The following is a 26658-nucleotide window of genomic DNA, read 5'->3' on the forward strand; positions in this document are numbered from 1 at the left end:
AGGAAATGGAATGGAGGACGCACGAAGACAATTCTTCCTCTTCCGCTTCTCCTTCTTCTTCCTTTTGGTGCCTTACTGTTGATCTCTTTTTTTTCTGAGTCAACACAAATGCAGAACAGAAGTAACGGGAGAATAGCGAAATTGGTTCATGCCCAGGTGCAAATGCACGCTTTGGTCTAAGAGCACGCGAACGCACCCGCGCACACTCGTGTGCACACATGAGATTACGAGGAAGTGCCAACTTTCCCCTAAACAGACACGTGTGCATACGAACAATTAAGAGGGGGAAAAAAAAATGCGCAATAGGGATGGTAATTACACCAAAAATGTAACACAATCAGCACCTTGCGCGGTCGGCATACGGCATTTCGCACGGAACACTTTCTCGTGTCGAAGTGGCAGTCCAGGGGAATCGATTGGGAAAAAGGGACACGAAGGATGGAAAATTCGTCCAAGTGAACACAGGTGTACGAAACTGTGCGGTGTGCGCACAAATAAATGGAGGGGTTGAACATCCAAGGGGCAATTGCACATTGGGGGGGAAGCGAAAAGAGTGCACCATCGAACTTGTGCTGTGGCGCAAACACTTAAGAAGAAAGCCGAGGGAAAACATGTTTGACCATTAGGCCACTTGGCGAGTTGCTGATTGCTCACGTGCACGTGCGTGCTTTATTTTTTGTCGCACAAGGCGTATGCTCAGCGCGCACGATTTCGGGTTAGCACACTCTCCGGTGAGAAGCGTCACGGCTTTAAAAATCGCAACGATACGAAATTTCACAAAGGTGCGAGAGAAAAAAAAAAGACAAACAGAAAACACACTTTAGTGCGCACTATCGTTTCATTGTTGGCCTGTTCTGCTGCTTTCTATTTTCTGCTTTCTGCTTTTTTTTTCTTTTTTTTTGTTCGCCTTGTTTGATTTGTTTGGTAACTTGTTTAACGCGGTTTTACTTCCCTACACACAAGTGCTAACGTGCGTGCGTTGGTCCCTCTTCCCGTTCGCACGACTGTTTGTGGACAAAAGGAGGATGCAAAGTAAAGCCACCCCCGGATGCTCATCCCACTGTGTGTAGAGGTAGCCGACGACAGGGACTTGGAACTGGCGAAGTGGCCACTTTGGATGTGCCTGAAACCCCCCGTGGTAGTTTTTTTTTTCGGCATCCCTACTTTGCCGCGTTACTATCACATTTGCTTGCCACTTGGCAGGAAAAAAAAAAAAGAAAATTATGACATGGTGGTCATAACTTTTCGCTTCCTTTTTAAGCAGCTAGCCAACTTTTCGCCTGAACGGTTCAGCAAAAGGGTGCAAAAAAAAAAAAAAAAAAAAAAAAAAAAAGCTAAAAGGCTTCTTCATTTGGCTGGTCATCACTCAGAAGACACATTAAAAAAACAGTATCTCATTTTTTGTTATAAGTAACAACGCAGGGTCTTCGTCTATTTTACGCGTCTTACCCATGTGTGAGGTGGAGTGACCCTCTCACAAGAAAGCTTACTATACCCCCTTCGGGAAAAACACGCGGGAAGGGGGTCATTGCAAAAAAAAAAGCACAAACTGCACATCCGCGAGAGAAGCATTTTTGCCATTGGACTGGTCTGGGTCGTCGCAGAATTTTGCCTACTTCGATGTTATCGCGCGAGTGGCCAACTGTGAGTAGTGGGCATTTACTTTTGCTTTAAAGGGGAAATTAACGGCCAGTCGTTATATCCGCAGTAGGGTGGTTTTCACCCGCTTGGCGTGAATGCTTGCATAGGGGACATATGCCCCCGTGGGTAGTTAAAAGGGAAGCGTTGTGAAGTTGGCTGGAACTACATGGGAAACACACCGTGCGGAGTACCACCCGTGCGCGCTTCATAATTTTTGCGAAAAAAAAATGGATAGGGGTTCGCATGTGCTTCCTTTCTGCGCATAGCTACTGGGCTTCGTTCCTCGCGCGGCGCTTCACGGGATCTTCGTCAATTGGTGAAGGACGCCGCAGTGGCAGTTACCGCGGGTCCATGGGGATGCATGCGGCTCCTCTGGAAATGGCGCGCATGCAGCATGTGGGAAAGGTCAACGCGGTCACAGCGTGTTCGGTCGACAAACGGCCATCAAAATGGTCACCCAAATGGTCGTCAAAATGGTCGTCAGAATGGTCGTCAAAATGGTCTGCAGCAATGCTCCGTAAAATGGTTTGCAGTGACGGCACGGAAAAGCGGCTCACGAAAAATAAGCAGAGGAAGCGGCGTCACGCATGCCGCATCCCGCATCCCGAGGCCTGCCTTTTTAAAAAAAAAAAAAAAAAGCAAATGGTAAGCGCGCGGAGCTCTGCATGTGAAGGGGCCCTCCGCTTTGGATGCTCCGCTTGTGGCTAATTTGTGCGAGTGGAGGAGTTGCCGAGTTGTCAAGTTGTCGAGCTGTCAAGTTGTCGAGCTGTCAAGTTGTCGAAGTGCCCAGTTGCCAAGCTGCTAATCTGCCTATCTGCCTATCTGCCTATCTGCCAATCTGCCAATCTGCCAACCTGCCAATCTGCCTATCTGCGAGTGGGCGGGAGTCCGGCCGCGCTTCTTTGACCACCGCTTGTTCCCCTATCGGTTGTCCGCCCCCGGGCAGGCGGCGCGTGGCAGCCCTCCCCATCGCCAGTACCGCTGGGTTATAGCACTCGTTTACGCCGCTGGGTTATAGCACTCGTTTATGCCGCTGGGCTATAGCACTCGTTTATGCCGCTGGGCTACGCCGCCGACTCATGCCCCGTCCAAAATGTCGCTGAAGCGGAACTGCCGGGAGAGGCTGTTCAACGTGATCGAGAAGATCACCCAAGTGAGCAAGTACGTAATCATGGTGGTGGACCCGAGTGCACACCAAGTGTTATCCATGATTTGCAGGAGCGAAGAACTGCTGGAAAGGGGTGTGTCCCTTGTGGAACAGATTGATGCCAAGCGAAACAGGCTAAAAGACTTCGACTGCATTTATTTCCTCAGTTCCAAAGTAGAAGTCGTAGAAAGGATGCTTGAAGATTTCAAAAATGAGCAAAATGTCATGTACAATAATATCCATATTTTATTTACCTCAAATGTGGGAAAAAAAAAAAAAGAAATACTTAACCTCCTAGCAAGTAGCGATTTTTTACTTAAGAAAATAAAAACATGTGCATGCTTCAACATCCCTTTCTTTGCATTTGAAAGTAGAATTTTTTATTTGGACCATAAATTAAATATGTATGATTTTTATCCTGTAAAGGATGCCAACATTTTGGAAGAACTTGCGTTGGAATTACTTTCTGTTTGCTGTTGCTTGAAAAGTAAGCCTCTTTTACGTTATTTTAATTCTCCTTTGTGTAAGAAATTTGCAGAAATATTTTCCAACTGTGTAAGTGACTCGAGCATTTTGGAGACATCGGATGGGGACGATGAAGATGTACTGTTGATTTTGGACCGATCGATCGACTGCTCCATTTTGTTTGCCCACGACTACGCGTATCAAAGTCTCTGCTACGATGTGCTGCGGATCAGGACGCATCGGGAGAGGCACACGGAGAGGCAGCCCAAACCGGGGGTGCACAGCGAGGGGGGTACTGACCAGGGAGAGGAGGACCCACATACAGTCAGCTTCGAAATTACAAACAATGATCAAAGGAAGGAAATAAAAAGAGCCATCCTCTCGGAGGAAGACAACCTTTGGATTAAGTACAGACATACACATATCCAAGACGTAAATGAAGTTATCAAAAATGACATTGCCTCCTTTACAGAGAAAAATGCAGTTGCAAAAATTAAAAAAAAAAATGTGTTACGTCCAAATGAAGCATTAGATGCTTTACGATCCCTTCCTGAATACGAAACGATGATTGAGCAGTACTGGTTGCATGTGTACTTATGTGACAACTGCTTCGAGACCTTACAAAAGAAAAATATCGTACAAGTCGGGATGGTCGAACAGGACTTGTGTTGCAATGTTGACAGTTATGGGAAGGAACTAACACATACCAAAAATTCAAAAAGTGTTCTGTCTATAATCAGTAGCAATGACTACCAGCAGGAGGAGAAGGTCAGGTTGCTTCTCCTTTATTTTATTAACTATGAGAATATAAGTGAGCTAGATAAAGCTAGACTAATCGAATCATCTCAAGTTGGTCTGTTCATGGAAAAATTTATCGATCTGTTTCTCAATTTGAAGATGCACTGTGGTGAAGGTACTCATGTGGAGAAGCACACAGTAGAGGAGAGCTCCTCCACGGGGAATAAAATCTCTCACATTTTGGAAAGGAATAAAAAAAAAATAAAATATTATAAAAACGTTGCAAAGAATGCAAAGTATGAACTGAGTCGATATGAACCAAATATCAAAGAGATCATTACGGAGTTACATGAGGATACTTTGCATAGGGGACAGTACCCATTCGTGGATGGTGACCGGGGGTCTTCTCACCATGGAAAAGACCAGAACGCGTCTGCAGGGAAGAAGCCAAATGTGACTAGGGGAACTGTGTGGGAGTTCAAGTCGGTGGAAAGGAAAGAGGGCCAAAGGGGGGGTGGGAAAAAAATTATCATTTTCATCCTTGGGGGGATCACCTTCCCCGAAATTCGGCAGGCGTACGAGCTGTCCGAGCAGCTGGCCGTGGACGTTTATTTGGGCGGCACGTCCCTGCTCACCAGCGAGGTGCTCTTCCAGCAGTTCAGGCGCTTCCCCAGCGGGTAGGACAGGCAGGGGCGCCCCAGCCAAGCGGCTAACACGCGTCCCCATTTGCCCCGTCCCATTTGCCCCGTCCCATTTGCTGCTTTCCATTTGCTCCGTTCCATATCGTTCCTTTCCATTTCGCTCCTTTCCATTTGCTCCTTCCCATTTGCTGCTTTCCATTTGCTCCTTCCCCTTTGCTGCTTTCCATCTCCCCGTTCTCCCCTTCTGGAGTGACCCCCCTCTTTATGGTCGCCAGAACGACTCATGACGTGCGTATTTTTCGTAATTCAAGGGTACACAGCACGCGCGCCCCCCTTTAATCCGTTTTTTTTTTTTTTTTTGCTTAACCTGAATGAGGTGCAACTCTCATGGGTGTGCGGAGCGTCCGTTATCTCCTTGGTACACCTCGTCACACCTCAGTATCACCGCAATATATCAGCCCATTTGCTGTTGTCACCTGCTATGCTTGGCAGACAGCGACCTTGGGTAATTGCCCAATTGGGAGTAACTTTAATTTGGGGCCACGGGGGCCGATCGAGTTAACCGCAACGAGCTATCCTCGCCAGGTCTGCCCAGTTAAGCGCAGAGTTGTGACCCCTCCCCTCCCCCCTTCCTGGTAACAAATAAAAAGGTGGACGGGCGGGGGCCGCCTTAAAGCGAACCGGAGGGGGGAAAAAAGGGGACACGCTAACGACACGCTAACGACACGCTATTGACACGCTAACGGCACGCTAATGGCACGCTAATGACACGCTAATGGCACGCTAATGACACGCTAATGACACGCTAACGACACGACGAGCGTCGCACGAAAAAAAAAAAAAAAAAAAAACAGTGGGTGGGGAAACAGGTGCAAAGGCGACGAATTTAATCACCGCAACGGTGTGACATGCCCCGAGGACGCGAACGGCGCTGCCGCCGCCCCTGCCGCCGCTCCTGCCACCTCCCCTGCTACTGCGCGCCCCATACTCTGACACGCACCTCCCTCCTGGATGTTCCTCTCCTTCTTAAACGCGTCGATCCACTGGCTAAACTTTTTGTTGACGTAGTGCGTCTTCTCGCTTTGTCCTCGTTTGTCGCAAAGGTTTGTGTGTCTCTGTTTTGCTCTCTCCATTACGGATCCGAGGCAGTCGTTCCACTCTTTGAGCAGTCCATATTGGAGTTTCACTCGAACACGAGGGGGAGTGCCTCCTTGGGATGATGGTTCATTAGCTGCTCCCTTGGTAACTCTACCCCCTCCACTTATCGCGGCAACCCCATCGTCCGGGCAGCACTCGGTGGAGCACTCGATGGGGATCAGGTAAAACGGGTTCGAGTTAACATCGAAAACGATGAGAGAGCTCCTCACCCGTTGGGCTTGTCCTTTAGCTTGCCCTTTAGCTTTGCCCTGCCCCTGAGCCTCACCCTGCGCATGCTCCACACCGAGGAGCACATCCTGACCTGTGTGAATCATAATGCTTGCCTTTTTACTCCGTGACAGTTCAATTACGAAAGGGTAATAATTTTTTCTCAACATGATGGCTAGTTCCAAATTAGATAATCCGTTCATCTCTAAACGGTCGTCTTTAAAAAAAGCTATAAAATAATTGCTGTACGAGTCAGGAGAGTTCAGCGTATTGTGTAAGACCCCTCCTCTGTCGTAGACTCTGCAGTAGTGCGTATATAGGAGGTCGTTTTTGAATAGTACGTTGTTGTTTAAGTGGAAAAGGACACAGTAGTAGTCATCCCAGTATCCATTCCTGACGTAGAGATAGACATATCCCTTCTTCATAATTTGAATGTCATAGATGTCGCTTTCGTGGACCCTTCTATTTGCGCTGCCTTTCATGTGTTGCGTAATTTTGGCCACATCCAATGGGGTCAGCTGGCCCTTCCGCGTGGGGGGGCAGCTCGCATGAAGGTGGGAAGCGGTGCTAGAAGTGGGGGGACCGACTGGGTTCGCAGCTCTCTTGGCTGAATTATCAGCAGCCCTACTGCTAGTCGTAGTGCCACCCGTAGTACCACCCGCAGTGCCGCTCGTAGTACCACCCGTTCTGCCCGCCTCCTTCCCAATGGTACCCATGGCGGTGAAAAATATACAGTTTAGCCTCTCCAGCAGCTTCATTTTGGGGCTACCCCTCATGTGTGCTTCCTCTTCGAACAGAGTTTGCAAGGACTCCAGGTTCGTCTCGTCAACACCTCTAACCATTCTACATCCCCCCATCTGTGGTCGTCCTCCATCTCTCCTTTGTCTCTCCGCGTCATTATTTGAACCCCCGTTTGAGGCTACCCCAGCAAGTGTTAACGACCCCCTGGATGCATATCCTCTCGACATGTCTACCTCCATGGGGTATATCAGTCTCCTAATTCTATGCAGCTGATTCGATAAGTTATGAAAAATATTTAGGTACTTATTGTACGCGTTGAGAGTGAGGATGTCACTTTCTTCCTCTAATGGGGTTGTACCACCGACTGCTGCAAATCCAGATGCAGATGCAGCCCAAGAGGTGGGCTCACCCCAAGAGGCGGGTTCACCCCAAGAGGTGGGTTCACCCCAAGAGGCGGGTCCACCCCGAGGGGCATTCTGAGTAGACTCTCCCCTTTCGTCCACTTGGCTAGATGCATCTCCTCCATCCTGAACACATATGTCATACAGAAGAATATACTCGGACCCATCGAGCTCGACAGTCTCCTTGTAGGTCTTGTCTAGAACCTCATTTAAGTACGTAAACGTGTTTCTTCCATTCGTGTGATAGTTTTTTTTGATCCCCTGGATGAACACTCGTTTGTTGCTACTAGAGTGGTCATAACTTGGGTCCTTTGTTGGTTCCACTTGGCTGTTCTCTTTGCAGGAGTTGCTACTTTTCTCGGTATCGTCACTCCCGCATGGATCTCTGATCATGTGCAAATCACGCTCGGGGCTCCTTTCACAACTGCACTCCGTCTGAGTCACACCTACCTGATGGCACTCCGTCTGAGTCACACCTACCTGATGACTATCCATATGAGAAACTCTCACATGAGTGACACTCTTCTGAGCCTTCTTCTTCTCCTCCTCCTTCTCCTTCTCCTCCTCCTTCTCCTCCTTCTCCTTCTCCCTCTCCTTCTCCCCCCCGTCTGTACCATTCCCAGTGTACGCAGAGCTGGCGGGGAGGTCTTCACAGAGACTGATCAATTTTGTTACCTTACGCAGGTTCACCGAAGTGGAGGCGCTCACCTTGCTGCCCCATTCGGTTGCACCACTTGGGTTGTTGCTCGCATGGATTACATAGTTGGAGCTGATTCTCCCCAGCGCACAACTTAGCGCGGTCTGCTGTGTGTATGAGGAGTGATCAGGGGTGGGGGTTCGCCCTCCCTCCCTCGGCCGGGCAGCTACGTCTGCGCGGTTGTTTATGTTCGTTCTGTGCGTTATGTCAGTTTGGCTTGTTTCGCTTGTTTCGCTTCTTCCTCCCGTTTCTCCCGCTTCTCCCGCTTCTCCCGCTTCTCCCGTTTCTCCCGCTTCCCCCGCTTCCCCCGCTTCTCCCACTTCTCCCACATCTCCCGCTGGGCCCAGGCGCGACCCCCCGCTGGAATAGGAACAAATCGTCTCCACGCTCGAAACGCTCATTTTCCCCCTGTTCGAGTTTTCTTCCAGCGAACCAACTCCGCGTCCGTTACATCCATCTGCAAATGGGAGGAAAAAGGAAGAAATGACGGGGAGGATAGGCAATCACGTTAACAAAGGAACACAGAAATAATCGCACCAACGTTGGCACTCTCGGGAGCATTAGACCATAGTGCGCATGGCTACATCATTATAATTGCAACGAAGGAACGGCTGCACCGATGAATGAGCTGGCACGACGTGGCAAATGAGGTGATGCTTCAGACAGACGTGTGTGCACCCCCCTACTGTTCCAGTTCGAGTGTATGCCAACTGGGTTAAACGTTAACAACGCAAAGGGGTGCAAATTCGAAGGGGGACACTACACCAGATGCACAATTATTCAGACACAAATTGTTCACCGTATCGCTTTTATTCGTGTCTGTTCTGGGATCTTTGCGTGGGGGGGGAAAAAAAAAAAAAAAAAAAATTGTCCCATTTTGCACTTTGATCACCTGAACGGGAATTTTTTTTTTTCTTTTTATTTTATTTATTTTTTTTTTTTTCTTTTTTTTTTATTTTGGCTAGTTCCTTTTTACCTGCACAGTGCAGGTGAAATTTGCATAACTTGTCACTTGGCGTCCGTTAATCTGATAGTTCATCGCACTGTTTCCCCCGCAATGTGTACGCATTACGCAAGTGGGACGGATCGGGGAGGCCACTTCTTTCGCCACCCCCCCCCCCTTTTCCCGCACGACTGGCATGCCATTTCTCCAAAAGGTGTGTATCGAATGGGCGGACGCGCAAGGGGTACAGGTGCGGCTGGACAGATACGGTTGGACAGGTGCCGTTGGACAGTTGCAGTTGGACAGTTGCCGTTGGACAGGTGCGCCGTCATGTTCGTTGCTTGTGTGATTTGTCGCGTCCGTACATCCTCTCATTCCATGCTGTGTGCTCCCCGCTTACTCCTACTCTTAATTTTTTTTTTTTTTTTTTTCTCCTTACCTTTTGAGGGGCGCTCATACTTCGGAGTGACGGCCTCGAGCTCCTCCGTCTGCGTGTGTTTTTCGCGCTGCTCGAAGTGCATTTTGTCAATGTTAAAAAAAAAAAACAGCGGGGCGAAAATTAAAAAGGAAATTAAAAAGAACAAAAAGGGCCCAAAAAAGTCCTGCACAAATGCTTCCACAATGTGTTCAGAAATCATTTATGGACGAAGGTGGTGAAGGGTTGCACGATCTCTGTAGGTGAGGCCCCCCCCAAGCTGAGCTGTGCGGTGATGTGTTGGCAAGGGCAGTGAAGTGTGGGCAAAGGCAGTTGCGCGTTGGCAAGGGCAGTCAATTGTGGGCAAAGGCAGTTACGTGTTGACAGGGGCAGTTACGTGTGGGCAGGGACGGTCAGGTGTATTTTCACGCGAAGAAAGTAGACAAAAGGGAACCTGCGCGTTCGCGACTAAGCGGTGGGTACTCTGCCGAGGTGGGAATCCCATCTACAAAAAATATTTCCGCGCGAGCTCGTGTAGGTGCGCGTGTGCAGAAAAGTCCATTGCGAGGCAACGCAAGGACAAAGCTGTCACGTGTGCGGTTGGTGAAGCGGTGGCAAAAAAAAGAAAAAAAAAAAGAAGAAAAAAGAAGAAAAAAGGAAAAAAAATGCGAAAAAAAAAAAGAAAAATGAGAAAAAAAGAAATAAAAGGAAAAAAGGAAAAAAAGGAAAAAACACTGGTGGAGTAAGAACTTCCAACGAGTGACAGATCAAAAATCGGCGATTTGTTCTTCCGCCGCGGGGTGTAGGTTGCTTTGGGGAGTTATTTCTTCCCTTTGTTCTTTTTTCGTTTGCTTCTTCGTTCCTTTGTTTGTTCCTTTTGTTTGTTCCCTTTGCTTGCTTGCTTCCTTCCTTCCTTTTTTTTTTTTCACGCCCCGCTGTGCCTATCTCTATGACGCGCCTTTGTGTAAATCTACGCTGAAGGTGTAATTTCTATCGACAATTTTTTTGAGCGCCCCAAGTCAGTTCGCCAAGCGATCGATCGAACGCGACATCTCTTCGCTGCCAACCGTTCGTGAAAATAGGAAAATTTTTGCACAGTGGTTTTACCCGCGAGCGGGTGCTATATTTTTTGTGTTGTTCCAAGTGGGCAGGCAGAACTGAATAGAAGGGGCAAAAAAAAAAAAAAAAAAAAAAAAAATACACCACTTGGGCTGCTTTTCCACAATGAGGGAGTGGAGTGGCCCTTTCCTTCACTCCGCGAGCAGCCAAGTGACGCCCCCTTTTTTTTTTTACAAACTGTTCTTTTAATTCGCGAAAAATTTGACCTTCGAAAAGGCGTTTCAGTTACACCTCAGGGGGAGGAAAATGAAAGGAAAATAAAACAACCAGGGGAGAGAACAAACAAACAAAAAAGCGGTCCACCCCCCACCACGGTCCAACCGCCTTGTTGTCGGTGCTCACCCGTCCCTCAGTGTTCCATTTTTCCCTGAGAAGGGAAGGGGCAGGTAGAATCGACAAGTAGAAGCGGCCAGCAGGAGCTAAGGGTAGGGTAATTTGGCCCGCGACGTTTTGTTCTACCTTTTGCCTTTTGCCTTTTGTTGTTTTTTTTTTTTTTTTTTTTTTTTTTCCTTGCAACGCTCCGCCCTCATCTCAGGGCATGTTCCTCATTTCCCTGCCGTGTGTTTATATACCCTCCATCCCCATACACAGGTGGCCCTTTTCCTATGCCACTTCGCGTCGGCGGGGAAGTCTTCCATTTTCGTTTCACATGAGGTGTCCTCCAAGGAACACCCCCACCACAGAGGAGTTGAAAAAAAAAAAAAATTGTGATCATGCTGAACTGATAGGTGGTCAACGCGAGCAGGGATGGTCGAAGTGGCCACGGTGGAAATATTTTCGTTAGCGTGTAGGGAGCGCAGGGAATGGTCTTGACCGCTTCCCTTTTGTGGCACCAAGGCAGAGTTGCATGCGCAGTGGAACGGCCTGGAAAAAAAAAAAAAAACCTCACCCACAATCGTAATATTGATCGCAATCCCGATGGCGGTAAAGCGGCCCAGCGAATCGGGGCAGTAAGGCTCTTCAGCAAGTTACCCCACTAAGCTGCCCATCTAAGCGGCCCCACTAAGCTGCCCCGCTTAGCTGCCCACGTGAGGCTTTCCTTGTGAGGCTTCCCAACCAGGGGATGCACCTGATGAAAACACTTCACCCGGCCATGAACCCCCAGAGGAGGCTAAAATAGGCTTCCCCCTGATGATGACACGCAGGGGACGGGCGCTGCCAAAACCAAGCAACGAGTTCCCAATTAAAACAAACAGAGAGAAGTAAAAAAAAAAAAAAAAAAAAAAATGGAATCCATGTAGAATGTTACATATGACCCTTTTTGTTTGAGTAACTCCCATTTGGGAAGCGCACCTTTTTTTTTTTATATTTGTTCCCTTTTGCTCCACGTTTTTGAGGAAGCATTATTTTCCCGCTACTATAACTGCATCGCTGCTGGTGTGATGCTCCCCCGGGGGGGGTACTCCCGCACGTGATTAGCGGTCCACTCGTCCGCTTCTTTGCCAACGAACTTAGCGTCCTACCCATGGGGAGGTATGCCCCCCAAGTGGTTCCGCGTCTCAACCCACTTCTCTACCCGCGTCTCAACCCGCTTCCCTCTCCGCTTCCCCAGGGGGGCCTCCCCACCGAGTGGCAGCGCCTGCCTAAACGCAGTACCCTCCCGGAAGGATGGACTCGATCAACTTCAACATAAAAGTACCGCTGCTCGAAAAGGCAGCCACAAACGTAAAGGATATCATCTCACACATCAGACTCAACGATGGAATCTACTTCGATCGCAGCAAATACAACAAGGAGGAAATTACGAATGACCTAAGAAGTAATAACGTCCAAAAAAAGATACAAGGAGTTAAGCGTCTCCTCATCGCTCACTCCATGAAGGAAGACGTTTCTGAATTCTACGTGGAAGTTCTAAATAATTTGTCAAATAAAAATCGCACTCTGAAGAAGCTGATCTATAATTATTTATCTCTCTATGGTGATCGGAATGCTGACCTGAGCATGCTTACTGTAAATTCGTTTAAAAAGGACATCCTCAGTAATGATTTCCAAATTCGTGCATATGCCTTGAGGGCCATGTGCTGCTGTAGGTCACTCGAGATGATAAATATTGTGATGGATTCACTTAAGATAATGGCGAAGGATAGATCTCCTTATGTTAGAAAGACAGCAGCCGATGTGATTCCTTCTATATATAACGTTGATCCTGATCGGTTAATTTTTTTGCGAAACATTTTACTTGACTTGATTGGTGACACGGAGGTCACTGTCGTGTCCGCTGCCGTGGCTTCCTTCTACACCATGTGTTTGGGGGTCCCTCCCCACTGGGGTGAAACCACCCACGGTGAGTTGGCGGCCGAGTTGGGGGGAGTTACAAAGGAGAACCCCGATGAGGAGGGGGAGGAGGAGAAGGAGGAGAAGAAGGGGACGAAGGAGAAGGAAACGAAGGAGACGAAGGAGAAGGAGGAGACCACCCCTAATCGCAGCACTGACGACATGCCATCTACGAAAGGAGGCGAAATGAAGGCTCCCCCAGGGGAATACACCACCAAGGGGGGAAACAACCTACCTAGGATTCACCGCGAGAATCTACACAAGTGGCTGTCCTTCCTTCACCCACACTATTACAAGCTGTGCAGGTACCTCCTGATCATGCATCCCTTCCACCAGACCTACCTAATCGACTTGCTGCTCCTATACTGCAGGGTATTTTACCGAGACCCCCTTACAAATAATAACATAAATTTTAAGGAACTGTTTCGTGTGTTCGGTTACCTCGATGGAGGTGACACTGAGGAGGGTGGAGAGGAGGCGGAGGAGTCCTCCCCCTCTCGAGTGATCCCCGACAAGGGGGAGAAATGGAAGCACCGTCCTGGGGAGGATTCCCCTAATGTACAGTGCATTCCCCGTAACGGTACAGGGACGTCCCGCAGGAGAAGCCCCTCCCCATATCACTCCCACTACTGCACGGGCGACGAGTGGGACGACGAGTGGGATGACGAGCAGGAACAACAGCAGCAGCAGCAACAGCCGCAACAGCAGCGCCGCTACGGAGTGGACATCGAGCTGTTCATTAAAAAATTGCTCCTCCTGTTGTCCTCCTGTAGCTACAACGTAGTCATACAATCCATCTCATCTCTGTACCACCTGACCAAGTTTACCTTCAAGGAGAGTATGATCCAAGCGATTATCTCGTGTATCATGAAGTGCTCCATGGAGGGGAATGACCACATGTATGCTCTCTTTATCAGAAGCGTACAGTCGATTATAATTCATTTGAGACAAGACTTCGCTGCTTATCTCTCCTTCTTCTACATTAGCGCTCTAGACAGTACCGTCAAAAAAAAAATCAAAATAGACATGCTCTACATACTAAGTAATGAGGAAAACAGGCCAATCGTTTTGGAGGAGCTACTACATGCTCTGTTTCAACCAGGAAACGAGGATCTCATTGTGAAGAAGCTGTTTAGACACATAACTGCAGTGGCTGTGGTGGATTCATCGTGTCTCTCCACAGTCATGCAACACATCATTGCTCTCTTAAACTCGAGTCTTGAGTTGTACTCCTATGAGGCCATTCTCTCGCTAAGGCAGTTACTGAGACAGAGTGACGTAGAGCGTATCTCCCAAATTAATTTTTTCTTGACTCGCATTTTTTTTACCATTGAATCGACGGAAGTCCAAGCGTCCGTGTTGTGGACCCTGGCCAAGTACCAGAACTTCATGGACCATCTGCTGCTTTTCGATTTTGCTCGCATGTTGGTGAAGCGCTTTGAGCACATGGAGGGGGCGCTAAAGGTCCATGTCCTCCACTTCGTGCTAAAGGTTTGGGCCTACCAGTACGCCATTTGGTTCCTCCACGGGCGGGGCGCGGCAGGGGAGGGGCAAAACGGCAACGCGGCAGGTGAGAAGCAAAACGGGGAAGGGACAGGTGAGAAGCGGGTCTGGGAGAGACCCGCCGCAACAACGAGCATCTACCAAGAGCAGCACAGCAAGCTCGCACAGGGAACGAACAACCACGTGGTGCACATGGCGCAGCACCTGGAGGACTTTGCCAAGTACGAGCGCCTATGCAAGCTGGCCCTTCTGCAGGGATCGCGCCCTGAGGAGCGTTTCGACATCCAAGAGACCAGTAAATTTTACGCCAACATCATGCTCAGGATAAGGGAGCTAGCAAACAAAGGTGATCTCAACGTGACCTTTTGGCAAAGGGACCTCTACAGAGAAGCAGTGAACGAGTACACCCTTCCTCTTTGCTACTTGAAGCACGTTTTTCTCAACACTGGAAATGGAGACCCTTCTGGGGTGTTGCGTCTCAGTAGGGAGGAAATGCAGCGTGTGCGCAACTCTCCCGTTGGGGCGGCTCAGGGGGTAGAGCACGATGGTTACGGAGACTACCACTTCGACTTGGATCACAACTGTAATGGCAGCGGCAATCGAAGTGGCGATCTCGACGGCAATCTCGACTACGGCGATGGGGACGTCCAAGTCGACCTGAAGAACCCAGCTGTCCTGCAGCTGAATACCATGTCGAGCATCCTCAACAGAAGACTCCCATCCTACGTGGAGCTGCCCGACTTTGCGGACGAAGATTTGCCCAGAAGCGCACACATGACAAACAGGAAAAAAACGAAGCAGCCCCTGACGAGTATCTCTTCGAGGGATGTACAGATCAGCTACACTGCCCACTTGAGCAGTAATCAAATTTTTTCCGACGTGGACGATTTTTACAGGGAGGAGGGAAATCTCGTGGATAGGCAAACAGGCTACACACAAAACACGCTGCGGAATGCGCACAAACAGATGCTGCATCCCACCAGCGGACTGCTAACCAACAGGGGGACCAAAATTCAGGGCGAGGATGACGAGTCTGATGACGAGCAGAATGGAGGCCCCCCCAAAGTAGGCGATAGTGCGGATACATACCTAGGGGAGTGCATCTCCGCCACCAATTTTTCCAAAATAGACGAGCAGCAAATAAACGATATAGAAAAGTTCTTCTTCAGTGATGATGAAGATTTCGAGGGAGCTGAATAAAAAGTCAACACAACTGCGCGAGCAGACACAGGGTGATGCGTTTACGTGAGCGTCTGTTTTGATGGACACGCATTCTCCTTATGAACGTTTGTAAAATGTGAAGCGAAAAAAAAATATGAACAGGTCAGGTGGGAAGAAAATCATTATGGCTAGTTTGTTCGCGTTTGCAATTTTATCTCCTGACCTGTTCATTTTTTTTTTTTCTTTATTCACACATGTGCATACGGGAGAGGGCGAAATGCCCCCCCGAAGCAACTCCCTAGTGGAGAAGAACAGACCCCCGCTAAACATTACGAATGAGTTAATTTGGAAGAATTACTTTTTTGGAGCACCCTGCAGGTTGTGTGTGCGCGTTTTTTTTTTTTCTTTCTTTTTTTCTTTCGCGTGGATGACGTAAAACAAAAATGAGATGGGCCGATGAAGGAGCAACTGCAGCTGCAATCGTGTTTGGGGGGGATTGAACCCTCTCGTTGGGTCACCGCCGATGTATGGAGCCCTTTTCCCCAAGTTAACGCATCTAAAGGGAAGCACCTACGTGGATGCTAACCTTCCCCTCCCCTACACACACACACCCTGTTCATATTGCTATTTGAAAAAAAACATATACACAATAAAAAGTACCAAAAAAGATATGTATTTATTTTAATAAACAGAAAGGGGCGCTTCCTACGTCAGGTGTGCAGGCGCACATGTCTACCCCGTGCGCTGGTGTTTTTATGCGACCATCAAAAGGGTGTAAAAAAGGTATCTCCAAGCATAGTGGTGCACTCCCAAACAACGCCTTGCACTAGTGAGCACCCCCCAGACACACACATACTTCACAGCAGCAACCCCACGGCGCGGGCCCCCTCAGCTAACGCCTCCACCTTCCCGGCATACTTGAACTTCCCCCTATCAAATCTTACCTTAAAAATGCCTTTATTTAAGGCCTTCCTTGCGATGTCCTTCCCAATTTCCCACCCAGATTTAATAGTCCTCCCATTATTCACAACTCTATTGGTTGTCTTATTTCTGTACGTGCCTAGCACATGTGATAAATTTGGGTCTCTCGAGCAAGAAAAGCAGAGTATATGTCTCCTGTAGTCATCCACTACTGTCGCATAAATATGATTATTTGTGTTTTTAATTCTTAGCCTTGGTATTCTCTTCCCCTGAAGGATTTCCTTGTCGACGTCTACACTAGGGTTGTCCGACACGTCTCTCTTTTCCACCTTCTCCACCTTCTCCGCATGCTCGCGGAGCAGCCTTTCCAGGGCGCTCTTCGGGGGGGCACAGAAAAAAAAAAAAAATGAGAAATAAAGAGTACACAGTAAATAGTGCAGAGTAAATAGTGCAGAGTAAATAGTGCAGAGTGTAGGAGCTACGCGGGAAGGTCACACCCTCGTTGGTGTGCCAAGCTGACGAACCCCGCCTGGTGAGCTACTGGCGGGAGACCTCATCGGAATGCTGCACACACGTGGGGAATTTTCCCTCCCCCCCCTTTTTTTTTTTTAATTACATTTTTTTTTTTCTTCTTTTTCTCCTTCAATTTCTTAACCTTCCCCTGGGGGAGCTGTTCAGGTGCGGCTTTCTTTCTGTTGGGTGACGAGAACAACGAGAATGGATTCCTTGGAAAGACCGCCCTGTTGGTTGCAAAGCTGTGCAATACGTCGAGGTAAAGTAAAAGGAGGGGGACGAGGAGAGCGGGAGCGTTCATAGTAAACGCGCCATTTAACTGTGGTTACGCGGTTAGGCGGATTAGCGGTTAGGCGGTTGGGCGGCTAAGCGGCTAAATGGCGCAATACCGCTGGAGAGAAAAAAGCCCTTTTTGCAAAATGACACTCGGCCCGTGGCAACACCGTGCGATCCCCTTTTCGACGAGTGACAAACTTGCTTCCATGAAAAAATGGTCAGTTCGGTTGGCGGGCGGCAAATGAATTCGCGCGTCCCTCCGCCGGGGCATAAGCACGTGGGCGCGCAATTACGCAGGTGGAGAAATAAGTAGGTGCGCAATACGTAGGCGCGCAATACGTAGGCGCGCAATACATAGGGAAAGAAACACGTTTGCGCTCGCCTCTGTATCTTATGTACACGCGTTTGGCCTCTGGTGGGAACCCCCCCCCTATACCCCCTCCAAAAATGGGTCACATGAAGGGGTGTTCACTTGGGGGGTCCCAACTTTTCTGCTCACCTGTTCAATTCGCGGTTAGCCTAGTGAAGTGGCGGCACATGCCAAAAGGTTTAAAAAAAAGGAAGGAAGGAAGGCGAGAGAAGGACGGGATGAAGAAAGGAAGAGCGCTTCCATCTGAACCCCCCCGTGGCGAAAGGATTTTCAGTTAACTTCCCCCCCCAACACCTACGCTATGAAAAATGCGAACGGGATGATAAACTCGAAAAGAGAAGTTGCCCCTAAATATTATGCAGAGGCATTTTGGCATAATTTTTTTTTTTTTTTTTTTTTTAAAATGTGTGCATGCAGTGTGGCCCATGTTCAGGTGAAAATATTTTTAGCAGAAGGGTCACGAGGAGAATATTTCCGTTTGTGTGAATAAGTTGGGTTGCCCGTGAACTTAATCCTCACCCAACTTTGTTGTTTGGTTTAACTGTCTATATAGGAATCACTGCAGGGGGAGGTGCATCCCGTTATCTCGTTACCTCGTTATCTCGTTATCTCGTTATCCCGTTATCTCGTTATCCCGTTATCTCGTTATCCCGTTGAGGGTGTTCCGCACGTGGGGGCAAATTTGTTCTCCCCTACCGTGATGGTGCCTCGCTGTATGCCAAGCTAACCACTGCGGGTAGCCGACCCATGGGTGCACATCCTCCACTGGCGGTTCATTGGTGTGTTCATTGGCAGTTCATTGATGGTTCATTAGCCTATTCACTGACGCACTCACTGACGCACTCACTAGCGTGTTCAACGGGTGTCCACCCGGATAAATGCCAAACGGGTTGTTTATTCTCCCGTTAAGGTATGCACTTTTAAAAGAAAGAAAAAAAAAAAATGCTGTCCGTAAGTGGCAGAGCGTACGCGTAGCCCAGGGGGAGTCAACAAGCAGGTGCACCCTCTATGCATACTCAAAGTATGCAGTTTAAAAAAAAAAAAAAAATTATTCGCACGTGTACATATGCATGCACTTACCTCGTGCAGTTGTGCCTCTGGTGCAGCAAAGAAAAAACAGAGTTAGGGGGAATGTGTTTCTCTTCCCGGTTAGCATTCCGGTGCGCCCGTCCCGCAAAGAGTTTGCAACCAGCATGAGTACCACCTGCACGGTGTGCATTAGACAACTCTGTCCTGTTAGCCTACCGCTAGACGAATGGTCCTCTCAAAATGCAATAGCAGCTGAGGGGGTAGACACATAAAAGGAAAGGTCCCCTTTCTTCCTCTTTTGCTTCCTCTTTTGCTTCTTTCTTTTTCTTCCTCCATTGCTTCTTTCTTTTTCTTCCTCCATTTCTTCTTTTTTTTTTTTTCCCCCCCCCCTACACTTGACAACAACACCCCTATGCTTTGCTACTTTAAGCTTTAGTGTTTTGTCTTTAGTTCTGTGTGCGTGTGGTTATATGTGAAGTGCCTCGGTAGGGCCGCAGAAGTAGACCTCTTCCCCCCCACTAGGAGGTACTTCCGACGAACTTCGGACGAACTTCCAACGCACCTCCTACACACCTCCGACACACCTCCGACTTACTTCCGACTTACTTCCTACCCACTGCAATGCAAAATGGAACCCCCTGAGATGAAGGGACCCACGCGGATCCTAGTCAACGACAAGGAAGTTAATCACGAGGGGGGTCTACGCAAGGTTAAGACGTGGTTCAAAGAGCTAGTCAAAAATGTGTTTGTACACGAGGACACAGATGATACCTTTCCTTTCAACAACAAAGCTCTGCGGAACACCTTTTGGACGTCTCAACTAGTAAGTGCTCAGGGGGAGTGCCGCGCGTGTGGTGGCTGGCGTGGTGGCTGGAGTGGTGGCTGACGCGGTGGCTTACGTGATGACTCCCGCGCTGACTCATATGGGCACCCCCTTCTTCACCCTTCGCAGATGTGCACCAGGATAATCCTCCTGTCCTGCTTCTTCTCGTTCGTTGTGGCGTGGCGGCAGGTGAGCACCCACCCAGGGGAGCAACCTCACAAGAGTAGCCTCCCATGGGGCAGAGTTCTCGAGATTGACCCCGTTCACCTATGTGGGTTGCCCGTCCACCTACGTGGATTGCCCGTTCACCTACGTGGATTGCCCGTTCACCGCTATGCATTCCCCTTTCACCGCTATGCTTTCCCCTAGAACGTCGCCTTGATCGGGGAGGACGGACTGACCCCGGCGAAGGAGCACGTGGAGAAGGTGGTGCAAGACCTGCGCGACGAGGGTATCTGGGAGAAGTTCCGGAGCTTCCACTCGCTGTTCTGGTTCCTCCCGGCGAGCGATTTGGTCCTGACGGCGATGCCGGTAGTAGGTGGGTAGGAGGGAAAGGCGGCGTGGTGGGAAAGGCGGCGTGGTGGGAAAGGCGGCGTGGAGGGAAAGGTGGCGTGGAGGGAAAGGTGGCGTGGAGGGAAAGGCGGCGTGGAGGGAAAGGTGGCGTGGGCCGAGGTGTGTCCCCTTCGTATGATGGGCCTACGAAAAAGGTAGTCCCGCGCACCGCATCGTTTTTCAGCCTATTCCGCTTCCTCCACTCCTCCACGTCCGCTTCCTCCACTCCTCCACGTCCGCTTCCTCCACTCCTCCATTTCCGCTTCCTCCACTCCTCCACTGCCGCCTCTTCCACTTCTTCCCTTCTTCCACTCCGTCTGGTTGCCCCCCCCGCAGGCATGGTCCTCTCCCTGGCGGCGATCCTGCTGAACCAAATAAACATAGTGACAGTGCTGCCGATTTACCTAATCCTGCAGTCCATTTACAGCGTGGGGAATGTATGGTACAACTACGTATTCGAGATCGAGTTGCTAGAGTTGGTTTTTTTAACTCTCCTTTTGGTTCCCCTCTGTAGAAACCATCTCAAATGTAGCTTCTCTAGCACCCCCTTTGTAAGGTACGCATGTCGTTTCTTTGTCTTCAAAGTGTTGATAGGGACCAGTCTGATCAGGTTCAGAAACACAGATTTGTGGGGACATCTAGAAGGAAAATATTATCTGTACGAAACACAACCATTACCATCAAGCATAGGTTATATTTTTCACTCATATTTTAGCATGAGTAAATTGGACAACCTTTTTTGCATCCTAACCGAATGTGTTTTCTCCTTTTTTATTCTTTTCCCTGTAAGGTCCTTTCGATTAATAGGTGGAGTATTGATCCTTCTCTACTGCTTACTGAATTTTATCACAGGGAATTCATATCTTTTTTATGTTTTGCTAGTAGCTCCTTTGATGTTTTGTTTCGACGATGAGGTGTTGCTTCCTCTTCTTTTAAAGGCCAAGAGGAATGAAGTGTTGTCTGTGGTGAGGGAGAAGACTGCACAGCTAGCCAAGAGTAAGGGATATTTTCAAAGTTTTGATGTGTTATTCTGTACAGGGTTGAGTGTGGACGATGTGAACAAGATGAGAGATGCGTATTTTAGGATCGACTCGGAGGGGGGGGCGCAAAATGGGGGGAGCGGCTTGTATGGGGGGAGCGGCCTGTATGGGGGGAGCGGCCTGTATGGGGGGAGCCGCTTCGATGGAGGAAACCGCTTCAACGGAGGAAGCCGCTTCGATGGAGGGAGCCGCTTCGATGGAGTACCCCCCCAAGCGGAGAAGGAGCACCTCCTCGGTAGGGGAAGCTCCAACCAAGAAACGAATTTTCACCTAGAGGAAAATCTCCTGAAGTGCATAAAAAAGGACTTGCTTAATGCGCTTCACTGGGCCTTCTCAAAAAAGGGGCCACAATATATACTGAAAAATTACAACATCTCGAAGGAGCTGATCTTTCATGTGTTCTGTGCCTTCATCATGGTCCTATACAACAGCTGTGTGTATATTACGTACTCTACGAGAGTGTCCATTTTGCTGTTTTTTATCTATGTCACTTGTTTCCTGTTCTACATTATTTATCTTTTTTTTTTTACAAAAAATATTTTCCCATGTTTGGTTGGTCAGGTGGGACTCCTCCTCAGTGTTTCCTTCGTCTACACCAATCACATTTTTCTTCATGGTTTCTCAGATGTGTATTTCTCGACTCTTTTTATCTCCCACCTGTTCTGTTTACTCTCCCTTTCTGTACTACACATGAGTAATCAACGGTTTATTGTAAAATATCTCTGTCAGTATTTTTATTTTGTCCTTTTTTTGTACTTTTTGTGTTTCTTCGTGCAAAATATTTTGTCACCATTGCAGGTGATGAATGCAGAGTATGGGAATTTCCAGCAAATGAATATATATGGTTCCTTTGGGCATATCAACAAAGTGAGACGGGAGATCATCGTGCGGGCTGTCAGCCCATCCAGCGTATCGTCTACGCCACACTCGGTGGGGGCACTACACTTGGGGGGGGCACTACTCTCGGGGGGAGCACTACTCTCGGTGGGAGAACCACACTCGGTGGGAGCACTACTCTCGGGGGGAGCACCACACTCCGGGTGGGACAACTACGAATTTAATTGCAAGCCGGACAATGTAGAGAAGACCCTGTGTAGCCAGTTTAGACTCCTTTATGGCTTCCTCCCCGTTTTGTACATAGACAGACTCGATTGGCAATTCAACCTACTTAGTTACAGTGACGACCAGACCATCCTGCAGACTCCCTGGTTTCAGAAATTTTTAAACAAACTCGCATCCAACGATGAAGATCTCATTTCTTTGTTGTATAGAACCCCTTCTTTTGTACCCTCCCCTGAGGGGAAGAAGAACCCATCGAAATCGAGTCCCATCCATTTGACTGTCTCTAGTGACGTGTACCGATTTTCTCCACAGGGGGAGAAGAATGCCTGGTGGGAGGTAGTCTCCTCGCGGGTCATCCTTGAACAGAAGGGTCTCCGCTATGCAAGCAGTAGGTTTAGCAGGAGTGGGACACACACTGGGGTGGACCGTCTAGATGAACACAACAGCCTCCTTCATGTAGGAGGCACTCCCGTCACTGAGCATAGGCACAGGTCCATATCGGGAACTAGCCATTATGTGACCACGGGGGGAGATGCTTCAGCGGAGGCCATCTCGGGGGGCACTTCTGTGGAGGCCATCTCGGGAGAGATGATGAAGCGGGACAGCATGCGGAAGAAGCGTCGATTTGCGCAGCAGGGGCGACTGCACGTGGAAGAGCCAGAAGCGGACGAGCTAGAAGCGGCGGAGCAAGAAGCAGCAGAACCAGAAGCGGCAGAGAAAGAGTCACTACGAAGGAAGATACGCACGCAGGAAAAAAATAGATATGCACAAAAGAAGAAAAAGTTTTTTAGGCAAAAGAAGCTGCAGGAGTTGAGAGCGGAGGGGGAGGAGCGGGAGGCGCGGGAGGGGAGGGAAAAGGAAACAGGAAAGGACACGGAAAAGGAAACGGACAAGGAAACGGACAAGGAAACGGACAAGGAAACGGCACAGATGATGGAGAGGACTGCGAACAGGGGAAGGGAAATCGAAGGCGAAGGCGAGGGGGGGACGTCTCCACTGCTGGTAGACGGCGTGGCTATCGAGGCGCACGACCCGGTTGGGGGAGCTGGTCGAGAGGAGGTGGAAATGGAAGACCCCGAAAAAGCGATCGATGGGGAAAATATTTTTTCGGCGGTGAAGAAGATGGAGGAGGAGAGGGAAAGGAAAAATGGGGAGGCAGTTGAAGAGGCATCTGAAGAGGCAGCTGAGGAGGCAGTTGAAGAGGCAGCGGGGGAGGCATCTGAAGAGGCAGCTGAGGAGGCAGTTGAAGAGGCAGCGGGGGAGGCATCTGAAGAGGAAGCACAAAGAGGAGAGTACAAACTCGGGGGAGGGGGGACAGGGAAAGGAAGTCCCACAGAGATACTGCCAAATATGATACCCCCCAACGGGGGACTCTCCCTCGATGGAGAAATAAAAAAGGAGATGGATGAGGCCATCCGAAATTCCTACAAACAGTACGGACTGCTTAACAAATATTCTCGTAAAATTACAAAGTTGGGGTTAGTCAACAGGGACCAGGGTCGGAGTCGCTACGGCGAGATAAAGGAGTTGCTGGCCAGCCGCAGCGGGGGACACGCCTACAGCAGGACTTGAGCGAAGTGTAAGTAGGTGTAGGCAAGTAAGTGTAGGTGCATTACTGCATGAGTATATATGTGTGTAACTACATAACTGCGTACGGGCGTGCCTGCACATGCCTATATGTGCATGCGCGTAAACCTTTTTTTGTGTGTGCTGCGCATCCCCCCGCGTGGCTAAGTTTTTTTTCCCCCATGGCTGCATGGCCGCATCACCCCATCGGTGTCCTCCATCAGCCCTGCGTTCAAACCGTTACACTTTACCGCTGTGCAACTGCGCACAACTGTGGGTGCACATGTGTTTCCAGGAGGCGAAGATTCCCCACTCGCATAACCCACATGACTATCTCCTTCTCAATCGCTTCTTTGTGAACGCCCCTAATTTACAAGCCTACTCGCTGATGGCTATTTGAACTTCAACTTCGTGGCAATCTCCCCCCCCAACACGAGGGAAGAACCTCCCGGGGGGACTGCAACACAACACATGTAGAATTAAAAAAAAAAAAAAAAAAAAAAAAAAAAGCTTCATAGTGATAACGACAGGGCGTCCACCACAATAGAGTGGCAACACAAAAAAATGGGCCTCCAATGTGAGTGCTTCTCCCCGCCAGCGCGTCAGCTTCTCTCCCCCTGCTGCGACTTCAGGAGTTCCCTCTGCTTCCGCCGGTACTCGTTGTTATAGGAGTGCACCTGGTTCTTCTCTTTGTCTACATTGAGGTAGCACAGGCTAAGGGCAGAGAGGCCCAATGGGACGGACGTGCCTATGGGGTGGAGTCAGTATATGATGAGGTCAGCAAGATATGGTATATGGTAAGCGTCAGAGTGCGCAGCGGAGGGTGGCAAGCAAACACTTGACCCTCTCACCAGCATGCTGACCACAGATGAGTTGAAGGAGGCACTCTCCTGCGGTACTACTTATACAAATTTGCAAAAAAGGCAAAATGATCGCTCTTTATTTTATTATTTTATTTTCTCACCCAGGATGATGAAGGCGCACCAGTTAATGACCTTCCTCTTTTTTTTTTTTTTTTTTTTTAATCTCATTTGTTCATAACGTTGATGGTGAAATAAGACTTTCCCCTTTTATAACTGTTGAGACATCTTTTGGAGAGTTATGCGAGGCGAGGGGAGGGGGGGGGACATAAATCGCAGGGACACGAAACTGCATAAAAGTGGGGTGGAGGCTATTGAAGTTGGTATTCTTCCTCTACACATTTGGGAACGCCTCTTTTGGTGCTTTTACATTCGAGGGAGAATCACTTGGAAGAAAAAAAAAAAAAAAGTCGAGCAGTTGATCCGAACAGGTGATCATGCGAACTGCCGAACATGCGGCACGCGATTGCTCTAACGGCACTGCCGAATCGACTGTAAACGGTGCGCTCCTAAATTGCACGTGACAAAAAAAAGTAGTTGCTTCCTAAGGGGGGGGAGGGGCTTTCCCCCATTGTAGGTACATTCAACACGTCGAAGTTTGCCATCCTGGGAATTGCCATGCGAGGGAGAACCGAACAGTCAGTCACGTGCACTTTTCGCTGCATATATGTATGCACAGAGGGAGAGGAATAAATAAGCGTACCTCCTGCGTCCCCGGGACCATATCAAAAACGCTGATATGACATGTGGACCCCTCTCGCTCAAGTTGCGGTAAAACATAACCCCTTTCTTTGGCGGGCATATCTGCTGAGCGTTTCGATTTTTCCGCTTGTTTGTCACACTGTTCAGCGATCTATCCAGCTAGCTATTTTTAATTGTGTTAGCCGTTCGGTGAGTCATCACTTTTGGCGAGTAAACATGCACGTCGCCATAAGGGGCAGACAAAAAAAAAAGAAATAAAGGGAGGAAAGAAGGATGGACGGATGGAAGGCATCACCACAATCGGGCCCACACAACGTACGCCCTGAGAAGCGGTTGCGTTAGAGTGACGCCTGTCATTTGGGGGAGGTACTCAAGGTGCCAAGTGTGCAAATAACGTTTTGCATAATGGGAAAAAAAAAAAAAAAAATTATCTTCTGGACACTTGGTGAAGACGCCAAAGTGGAACGGAACAAAAAAAAAAAAAGACGAAGCGACGATCTAGCCGATCTGCTCGCCTATCCGCTGACGTTTTTATTTTTCATTTTGGGTTGCTCGAGGTGTTGATTTTGGAGTACAGCAGCGAGTCCTTCGTCTGTAGGGGGGGGAAATAAAAAAAAATATATCAAAACAAAAAAATATATATCAGAACAAAAAAAAATAAAACACAACAAAATACTCACAATCATGAACACAAAACGGATAGGTAAGCATAACGGAGTGACCACCCGCGTGGACGAACGGCGGGGTGACTGTACCCCCCTTCACCACTCGGGGTGCACACATCACTCGCAAGTGCTCTCTTCTTCCGCTCCATACGTTGGCGATTTGGAAGGTGGCGTAGGTCCCCAGGATAAATGCCGTGATTAGCGTCAGTACGATCCTGTCGTTGGGTGAGGACAAAACGGAAAAAAAAAAATAAGCACAGTGGACGGGTGAGCAACAATGTGCACAGTTTGCGCTCGTTGGTTGATTCGCCACTGATGGGCGGGGCCTCTTCACTGGTAATACGCAAACCGGTGGACCGACCACAAACAACCAAAACTGCGATGAAAGGCCCACTCGGATATAGACAAAGCTGTGTGCTTACCACAAGGTCACATGGAACTGAACGTTCGTCTGATTCTCATCGTACACTATGCCTGTCTGTTAAATGGAAAAAAAAAAAAGGAGGTGGGAAAAACAGAATGAAGGGGGGAGAGTTCCCCACCGTGTCGTAACTTCTTTTCATCACGATGTTTGCAATTCTGTCATAATTCGTTATTCAAGCGTTTGTTTCCCGTTCGGTCACGTCACGAGCACGACTCATCCCTTCGTGGCCTTACCTGTGCTGCGGCAAAGTACAGGCTGAGCACAGCGCTTAAAAGGGCAAACAGTTTCATTTTCCACGGTCAGGCAAAACAAAAAACAATAGCAAAGTGTGATGGCTTCCCGCGCTGCGTACTCAGTGGGACTGTGCAGCTACTCGTGCAGCCACTCGTGCAGATGTTTGCATTCCAGTGTAGGACGTGCGCCTTATAATGCTCTCTCTTTATCTCTCTATCTCTCCTCTGTTCCTTTTTGCTGCTCGTGTTTTTTATTTTTGCTTATCCGCAGGGCTGGCGAAGCTTCGCGTATAATGCCTCAATCCGTCAATCGGTTTGTTTCACTTATTTTGATAAATTTGCCACTTGTTTATGTTTTTTTGAAGATCATA

The 26658-nt window shown here is 48.8% G+C and overlaps 6 protein-coding genes across 6 annotated transcripts; 3 read left to right on the plus strand and 3 right to left on the minus strand.

Annotated features, from left to right (window-relative positions):
• Nucleotides 1-2734: 2734 nt before the first annotated feature.
• On the plus strand, nt 2735-4666 carry PCYB_114340 (syntaxin binding protein; the record flags this gene model as incomplete). The annotated part of the gene is made up of 1 exon (XM_004223313.1): nt 2735-4666. A coding segment is annotated over one exon (1932 nt), but the record flags the coding sequence as incomplete, so codon positions are not given.
• Nucleotides 4667-5227: 561 nt separating this feature from the next.
• PCYB_114350 (hypothetical protein) lies at nt 5228-7532 on the minus strand (the record flags this gene model as incomplete). The annotated part of the gene is made up of 2 exons (XM_004223314.1): nt 5228-5301; nt 5633-7532. 2 exons carry the CDS (start codon nt 7530-7532, stop codon nt 5228-5230), a joined length of 1974 nt encoding a protein of 657 aa, XP_004223362.1.
• A 4389-nt stretch (nt 7533-11921) lies between these two features.
• On the plus strand, nt 11922-15290 carry PCYB_114360 (adapter-related protein complex 3 beta 2 subunit; the record flags this gene model as incomplete). Its single annotated transcript, XM_004223315.1, has 2 exons — nt 11922-12466; nt 12893-15290. 2 exons carry the CDS (start codon nt 11922-11924, stop codon nt 15288-15290), a joined length of 2943 nt encoding a protein of 980 aa, XP_004223363.1.
• Nucleotides 15291-16108: 818 nt separating this feature from the next.
• PCYB_114370 (50S ribosomal protein L18) lies at nt 16109-16986 on the minus strand (the record flags this gene model as incomplete). Its single annotated transcript, XM_004223316.1, has 2 exons — nt 16109-16549; nt 16789-16986. 2 exons carry the CDS (start codon nt 16984-16986, stop codon nt 16109-16111), a joined length of 639 nt encoding a protein of 212 aa, XP_004223364.1.
• Nucleotides 16987-18988: 2002 nt separating this feature from the next.
• On the plus strand, nt 18989-23409 carry PCYB_114380 (integral membrane protein; the record flags this gene model as incomplete). The annotated part of the gene is made up of 8 exons (XM_004223317.1): nt 18989-19183; nt 19313-19372; nt 19553-19721; nt 20072-20210; nt 20250-20291; nt 20321-20425; nt 20526-21210; nt 21574-23409. 8 exons carry the CDS (start codon nt 18989-18991, stop codon nt 23407-23409), a joined length of 3231 nt encoding a protein of 1076 aa, XP_004223365.1.
• A 2094-nt stretch (nt 23410-25503) lies between these two features.
• On the minus strand, nt 25504-26344 carry PCYB_114390 (hypothetical protein; the record flags this gene model as incomplete). The annotated part of the gene is made up of 4 exons (XM_004223318.1): nt 25504-25557; nt 25782-25845; nt 26053-26108; nt 26288-26344. The coding sequence occupies 4 exons, from the start codon at nt 26342-26344 to the stop codon at nt 25504-25506; spliced, it is 231 nt and encodes a 76-aa protein (XP_004223366.1).
• Between the last annotated feature and the right edge of the window lie 314 nt (nt 26345-26658).

Source organism: Plasmodium cynomolgi, chromosome 11 (genome assembly GCF_000321355.1).
Source record: "Plasmodium cynomolgi strain B DNA, chromosome 11, whole genome shotgun sequence".
Lineage (NCBI taxonomy): Eukaryota > Apicomplexa > Aconoidasida > Haemosporida > Plasmodiidae > Plasmodium > Plasmodium cynomolgi.